Consider the following 8,270-nt stretch of genomic DNA (forward strand, 5'->3'; position numbering starts at 1 on the left):
AGGAACAAAAAGTGAGTAATAGGAGAGTGATCAGGAGAAAATGTAGCAGGCTGAGGGAAATAGGAGAGTGAGTAGGAGAAGAACTAGGAACAGGAATAGGTGGATGAACAGATATATTACTATCATTGAAAGTAGGGGTAAATAGGGACGTAGTGGGATAAGAAGGAAGATGTAGAGTAGAAAAAATAGAAATACAAATTCATGGAATATAACATTCTTAGAGATAAAGATTTGTTTAGAATTCAGATTCAGGAATTTGTAGCCTTTTTTCCAAAAAGGGTACCCCAGGAATACATAAGCATTGGACCCGGGATCAAGTTTTCCCTTGTGTTAAGGAAGAGTAGAGGCAAAACATAAACAACCAAAGCATCTGAGTTTGATAAACAGGAGTTTTACCAAACAAGATCTCATAAGGAGTCTTATAGTGCAGAAGTTTAGTAGGGAATCTATTAATAAGGTTTGTGCAGTCAATATCTAGTCACCATAAATGATTGGAACCTTAGAGCGGAAGAAAAGAGCTATACAAGTTTCAAGTAGATGCTTGTGTTCCTCTTCACAATCCCATTCTGTTGTGGAGTACTAGCACAAGAGATTTGGTGAAGGATACCATTTTTAGATAAAGAAAGCAGCATAATCAATATTGCCTCCTTATTCTAAAGCATTATCTGATCTTATTACTCTAACCTTCAAAGAAAATCGTCTTTCAACCATAGCAATGAAAGAATCAAGGACAATAAAAGAATTCCCTTTATTGCTCAAAAGATAGGTCCAAGTACCCCCTGCTAAAATTATTAACTATAGTCAAGAAGTACTTATAACCATCATGAGTGGCGGTTTTATATGGTCCGCAAGTATTTATATGGTCCCTTTATGTTATCTAGCCATAGGACATATAGTGAAAGGTATGTTATCTAAAATCAATACATATTTAGGTAAAGAAGCAATGTTTTTTCATACTGGAATTAGGCATATGCCCCAGTCTTACATGCCACAGATTATTGCAAGAATGAGAAGAATTAGCTAACGGAAGCATGCTAGAATGTGAACTACCATCTGTAAGAGATGATGTCACATTACTACTAGAATCAAAACAATTAGATGTAAAATTGGAAGTAGACAGAATACAAGTAATAGCATTGGCTGATAATGATCTATGTGTTTGCGGATGATCATTGAATGAATGGAAAGACTAAAGTAGAGAAAGACTATCTTTCACTCTACCAGGATCCAGAGGCCTCCTCAAAGAAGGGACTGCAAGAAACAGGAAGTGGGACTGAACAGGCTATTGAACTGTAAGAATAATTTTTGCACTTATAGAAGGTTGAATTTAAAACTAGGTACAAGAAGAACTTTGTTTGGAGTTAGTTCAGGATGTATGCATACATTCCCTGCATGTGTGACTTTAATATAGGAGTTTGGTATGTTAACATAGACAGGTTGTGCCAGGGGTTCAATATTGAACATAATGGTTTTTATCAAAAGTCATATGCTTTGAAGCATTAGAGTCAAGAATCTAAAAATTACTCTTTAAGATTGTAGAGGTAGGAATAGAGTTAGTAGAGTGTATACCAGCACAGTTGGATGTAATATTTACTTCAGAACTAGATGAACCATGTTGGGTAAGTTTGACCTATTGCAGTAACTCCATCAATTGGTTAAGTTGCTCTTGCTTAATACCAACTATCACATCAGAATTATGAGGCTGCCCAGTGTCTTCCTGAGTCCCTGCTGCATTATTGTGAACAAGATTATAGAAAGTTTTTGATTTTCCATTGTTCCCTTTGAAATCTGAAAGTTAACTATGTAGTTTGAAGCATTTCTCTATAGAATTACCTGGTTTCTTGCAATATCTACAGCGTAATGTTTGATTAGTTGAGTTTCTTCTGAAGTTCTAATTCTAGTTGAAATTCCTGTGGATGTATTATAGAAATTCGCTTGAGTAGGGTTGACTTTGAGATGTCCTTGAGATGACACATTAAAAGAGTTTGAATCAGTAGGATAATTTTCCATAGGATGTATTCCCCTTTGTCTTTCCTCTTGTAGCAATAAAACATATGCTCTATTAATGTCTGTAGGTGGATTCGTCATCATTATATTTCTCCTACATGCAGTGTATGTTTCATTTAAACCCACCAAAAACTGTACTAGTTTCTTTCTTTCATCAAGTCCTCTGTTCTTCTCTTCCGCCCCACCCTCACAATCTACACAAATACAAATAGACCTAGCATCAAGCAATTCTATCTCATCATACACAACCTTGATATAGTTTAAGTAAGTCGCAATATTATGATATCCTTTCACAGTTTTCAGTAGCTATATTTGTAACTCAAATAACGGTGCTAAATTTGATTGACCATACATTTTCTCAAGCTGATTCCACGGCTCATGTGCAGATTTTGAATGCATAACGCTAGATCTAAGTTGAGTCGTAAGAGAATCTAACAACCAGCAAACACTATATCATTACATCGAACCCACAAATTATAATGATCTTTCTTTTGAGCTGGTTTTTCTATAGCATCGATAAAACCTAGTTTATTTTTCGTAGATAATGATATTAACACTAATTTCTTCCAAGAACAATATCTAGTCCCATCAAATGCACTGTAAACAAGTGTCATACTTAGTGAATCAGAAGGATGCAAGTAATAGGAATGAAGATGATCAATTTTGTCCGCCATTGCAGCAGAAAATCAACAGTTTCTATAGTTTTTGAGATCGGAATCAAATTCAGAAACAAAATCGAAAAGAATCAACGGAAAAATAACGAACTTAAGATCGAGATCTGGAAGTTTCTAGGGCGTGTGCTGTGATACCATGTAAAAGTCTAGAGAGAGAATATTTGATATAAAGGAAAATTCGGTTACTATTCTATTATGGAACACTGTACAATATCGTGTATTTATACAAAACAATTCATAGCTGACTAAATGCGACAGCTAAGAAAGATAAGCATAAATAACAGGAAGCTTCTATACACAGAACGGATAGCTGTGATTAAAACATGGAGCTGCCTTGATCAAAACACGCCGCTTGTCCACTAATCTCCCTTACTATAGCCTAAAATCCTCACGTGTGTATCGATCAATAACCCTAGCCACCAGACTCCTCTGGTGAATGATTACCACTGTCAACATCTCTGCACAACCTAACTCACATGATCGGAACTTTTGTGTACATTCATAGGTTTGTACCAAATTAACATTGCAAACTCTAATTTGGAGAACTCATGGAGATAATTATATTAATATATTTAATTTGCCTTTTATTAATGATCTTAACGCTAATTTGTTCACTTCTTTAAATATCGATAAGCATTATGAATTCTTATTGCATTTGTGTTTGGATGAATTTACTATACTCCCAGCTTCTAAATTGACAAGGGGTGAAAATCATGGAATGGTGGCGTATGTTCAATGTCAAGAATTTGAATAGTTGTGCAATCAGGAAACAACAAAATTTATTTCAAGTGATTTCTACAGCAACAAATCTATTTCAAGTAATTGCAACACACATTGGTCTATTGTTTAGAGATGGTCGTCCCGGAATGTATTTCCAACCGAATTCCAACTAAAATCATTTAGTAGAACATTGGTAATAAGTAAAGACTCATTTTTTTTTTCATCACTAAAATCCATGCTTATTACACCGTGGACATAAGAGTACACATAAAGCCACACAAAAGGACAAACACCAGTTAGTTAAATCCCAAAAAGAAGAAACAAAAAGATAAACGTGCAAGGATAAACGTGCATGCACTGTAGCAGATCCTCAAAGGAAAACAAGACCACTTTAGTGGAATTCCATGACTTGTCAAAAAGATGGAGCCAGTCTCTCCGATTGTAGCACGTGAGACAATTATAAAACGGGGTCCCAACTTGTAACCCGCAAACAGGCCAAAGCACCTCACTAATCCACAATTATGGAAACCATTTACACTAAACCAAGTCATTAATTAGTACCCCACTTCCAGGTAATCTTGATCCGCAAAAAGAGATCTGCTGCAAACATTATCAATTAATAGGATATTGATAATGGAACTTATATCCAAAGACCTTAAATTAATTTCTAAAAATCTTGAAATTCTTCTCTATGCTGTAATAGTGGTGTCTTCTTCTTTCATCATAACCGCACGGATTCTATTCGCAACATGATTTGGTGTCATACTCAACTTATAATCAATCTGTCAAATTAAACGGCCAAAATATTAGATTAACATTAAGCAATTAGAGTAATTGATAATTTGAACCTTAAATAAATTTCAAAGGAATATAAAGTTAGTACCAGAGCAATAATGGTCATGTGTGTGGTGTTGTAGCCAAAAGGCATAACGCTGGAGCTAATGATAGAAAGATGAAGCTTTTCTACTTCGTTGTATATTTCCTTTATTATCCCACTTTGCTTTTTGCAGTAAATACTAATCATAAAATTCCCATCTGAAACTCTAACTTCAATATCTGGAAATGATCGATCTGTGCTAATGCTGGAGTTTTCATCAGAAGACGAGGAGTAGTCATCATAACTGGAGAGAACACGAGCTCTCTTCACTGCAACCACCGATTCCTCGCTACAATTCTTGGCTTTTTCCTCGAGAGTTTTTACTTGTTCTTCCAGTTGTTTTATATATTTGATCGCATCTCCGAGTACTGATGCTTTGTCCAACTGTTAAAAGAGTTAATTAGAAATTACACATCAGTATAATTGTGGTGAATGCTATGAAATTGTCTGAATAAGTGGGGATAATTAAAATATGAAGAAACACTAGCACTACATCAAATGTTCATTTGTTATATCTTTCAGCACATATAAATTGAGATTTGATTAATTTAAGTAGCGATCGATTGATAAAAGCTAAAGGAGGAAATAAAAGGATTAACCTTCTTGAGGTTAGGGATGAGGGTAGATAAAGCTATAAAGCGTTGAGTGAGGCGTTCTCTTCGTTTTCTTTCTGCCACAACGTGGTCTTGTGCCTGCAAACTAGTCCTATTGTAACTCTTCTTCTGTGTAGTAGTAGTAGTATCAGCAGCACCAAATCCCAAGGCCTGGATTAGATTTTGGCTATCACCAAAATCATCAGAATCCGTAGAAACTGAAGACGAGAAGTTTAGGGTAGTTCCAGATGTCAACTCAGTCTTGACTGAGGTGTAGTTCAAATTTTCAAAGTGGTTTGTGGCAACAGTAGTAGTGTTGGCTGATGGCGAACTGGAGTAGACATAGTTGCAAGAGGAGAAGGGCTTGTTGAAAGGCAATTCATTAAATGGGGTCATCATCTGGCTGTGATTATTGTTGATAAAGGAATGATCATTCATATTAGTCCTCTCCTGTATTGGTTAATTTCGAAATACAATGTTACCATAGGGTACATAAAATCAAATAACAGAATTCTTTAAAGCAAAAGGAAGTAGTTTTAATTTTATTGTCATACCATTTCAGACCACCATGTAGCCGATGACATATCCATTGTTGGCAAGCTGGGCTCGTTAATGATCAATTCTCTCTTAGGGTTAGATCCTGTTTCTGTATTCCAATCACAATCAGTATCCTGCTTAGATCTTTGGGGAAGAAAAAGAGAATTTATAAGGTCTAATCAAAAGAGGGCTAAGCTTACCTTAGAGCCAAATTAAAGGGCTTTCGATTTCAGCTGGTGTACGTGATCTGATGGTCGTGTAGGAATTCTTGTGTCTTTATAGTAGCTTGAATGTTTGCGTTGACTGGAAAAATATACGAAGAAATCAAATAAAACAGAAAACAGGTGGAAATTTTCCTCAATTATTGTGTTCTCACTCTCTATAGTATATATAATTAATTACACCTCTAAGGAAACTTCTATCACTACTTAAAATAATGAACAGGCACGTGTTAAAAGTTTCGACTTTCGAGTTATTTCTTTGTTGGCGAGTACGTATTACCTTTTTGACCAACTCCCTCTTCCTGTCCGACTTTACTCACCAGTCACCAGTTATGTTAGAGTATCCGTTTCCGAGTATTTTGCGTGTAGCGCTTTGAATAACTTTTGTATTATGTTTGGGATTGTCTTATAAAAGAGAATTCGCCTTTTTTGCATCCAATTTGCGACTATGCAACTTCATTCACCTAGTTTGTTCTAATTCCAATTAGGGGTGGACATCGGTTGGTTCGGTTCGGTTGTGAATGGTATCGGTTCGGCATATCGGTTATCGGTTTATAAATATGTTAACCGATAAATCGATAAGATATCGGTTAGTCGGTTATCGATCCTTATCGGTTTGGTTATCGGTTTATCCGATAAGAATAAAAAAATCCAAAAATTTCACGTTTTTATTATATAAATCGTGATCATGTTGTTAAGAGAAAGGAACTGAATTTTTGTTCTTAAGAAAAGAGGAATTAAATTTCAACTTTAGAAAAGAAAATATTCTTTGCATTTAAAAATCCCAGTGAATGATCTTAATTTTAAAAGTTATAAGTTAGTAGGAGTAAGGAATAAGACATTCAACAATCTAATCTTACTAATTATATCACTGCGGGCGGACATAATTCACAGAAAAATAATAAAAACTATTTTTGAAAATATTTAAGAATTATTGCAACAAAAAAAACTGAAAATCTGAACAATTAATTCTTCAAAGTTTAAAACTAAAAATCTTAACTGAAGAATTACGATGAGTAATTCAGAAAAGTTTAAAATTTACTCTAACGATTAAGGGCTGAAGATAAAGAGTAACTGCCGCGAGAATGTGGTTCCTCAAGGTGAGGGATTGCGTCGTTCTCTTCTAAAGGAGACGCATGATACTCATTATGTTGGTCATCTGGGTGTTGAAAGAATGTTGGCGTTGCTGTCTCGGAATTACTTTTGGCCGAAAATGGAAGATGACGTTGAGGCCATGTAAAAACTTGTTCGGTGTGCCAATTTGACAAGACCGAACAGAAAAAAGAAGTTGGGATGCTACAATCTTTGAGGGATGCGTGTGAGGTTGTTGGGTTTTCTGTATTCAAAATCAAGAAAATCAGAAAACATTAGTTTAAAGAAAACTAAAACAGAAAAATTTCGAGCCCACAAGTTTCTTGTGTGTCCTTAAGGAATTTAATCCCCTCACAGTTGACCAAGGTTTCGGATTAATTCCTCCCAAGATAGAACGGAATAACTATTCTGTGATAGCGGCACTTCAAATCACAGAACTTTGGCGAACTCAAATGGCGGAGCAAATCACACAAAATGCTTACATTTTGCTTTGAAAATCAATGTAGAATGCAGAAGAGAGGGGAGAGTTTTTCAGATTCGGTGGTGGAAAATAAGGTTATTCCTCTCTATTTATAGCCAACGAAGTTGACTCCCAACAGGTGCAAAGGTACCTGTACGTTTGATAAGGTGTCTATTCCGAAGAAATTATTTTAAGTTCTGTTGAATGGAATATTTGGTCACGAATTTGACCTTTGGAAAAAATTCCGTGAATTTCCAAATTCATATTTTCCGCGCAAAAATATTAGATAAAAATATTTAAAAATGGAAAATAAAAATAAATTTTGTCCAAAAAATTATAAATCAACCATTCAATTTACCACAATCCAAAGCCGAGCCGAGCCAAACGAGCAACGACGACAATGGTGACGGCACGAGGTTTGCTCTCTTCTCAACTCTTTAAGAGCTAGAAGAAGTGCTTGCATATATAAGCACAAGAATTTTCCTGTTCCTATCCAATGAGGGACAAAGTTCCTTCGTAAATTGAACTAATTCAAAATTTCATTTCCATACATTTCTTTTTCCATTATTTTTCATTCACACCTCTTTTGTTTCTAATTAACAAAACCCAACAATCCCCTATATGAATGGGGAATGGCTATCCGACAAAATATGCATAAAACAACTGTGTGATTCGCAAGTAAGGATTAATCGCATCAGGATAAGTAGATTTCCCTTTGAACTTTCGTAGTGAACATATGTCAGATATACTCGATCAATCAGTAGATCTGATATCTTTAAACCGTCGAGCTTTGGTGTATACCTAGACTACCATACGTCACACAATCAACCCTTAACCGTCTTTGGTTCTCATTGTTGTGTTTGTTTCATCCATGAACGCCGCCTGGTTTCATAAGTGCGTAGAGAACTGGCCTTACAAAATGCTCCTTGAAGCGGCTTACACTTCACATTTACATAGGCAATTCCTAAACGTGTTATCCCATAGATACACTATTTAATATACCCCGTATCAAACTTAGAAACCATTAAAAATCTTTAAATTTTTATCCTTGTTACTGAACATTGTCTTCATCATGAGAATGGACCAAAA

The 8,270-nt window shown here is 35.4% G+C and overlaps 1 protein-coding gene across 2 annotated transcripts; it reads right to left on the bottom strand.

Moving 5' to 3' along the window:
- Nucleotides 1–3,777: 3,777 nt before the first annotated feature.
- LOC107811232 (transcription factor bHLH18-like) lies at nucleotides 3,778–5,766 on the bottom strand. Of its 2 annotated transcripts, XM_016636118.2 has the most exons (5): nucleotides 5,609–5,766; nucleotides 5,426–5,517; nucleotides 4,878–5,321; nucleotides 4,285–4,662; nucleotides 3,778–4,183 (listed from the first exon to the last, which is right to left on the bottom strand). In XM_016636118.2, exons 2-5 carry the CDS (start codon nucleotides 5,459–5,461, stop codon nucleotides 4,091–4,093), a joined length of 951 nt encoding a protein of 316 aa, XP_016491604.1. In that variant the 5' UTR covers nucleotides 5,462–5,517; nucleotides 5,609–5,766; the 3' UTR covers nucleotides 3,778–4,090. The 2 variants fall into 2 exon arrangements, with proteins under 2 accessions (XP_016491604.1, XP_075105923.1); XM_075249822.1 differs by lacking the exon at nucleotides 5,609–5,766 and having other exon boundaries at nucleotides 5,426–5,590.
- Between the last annotated feature and the right edge of the window lie 2,504 nt (nucleotides 5,767–8,270).

Source organism: Nicotiana tabacum, chromosome 3 (assembly GCF_000715075.1).
Source record: "Nicotiana tabacum cultivar K326 chromosome 3, ASM71507v2, whole genome shotgun sequence".
Taxonomy (NCBI): domain Eukaryota; kingdom Viridiplantae; phylum Streptophyta; class Magnoliopsida; order Solanales; family Solanaceae; genus Nicotiana; species Nicotiana tabacum.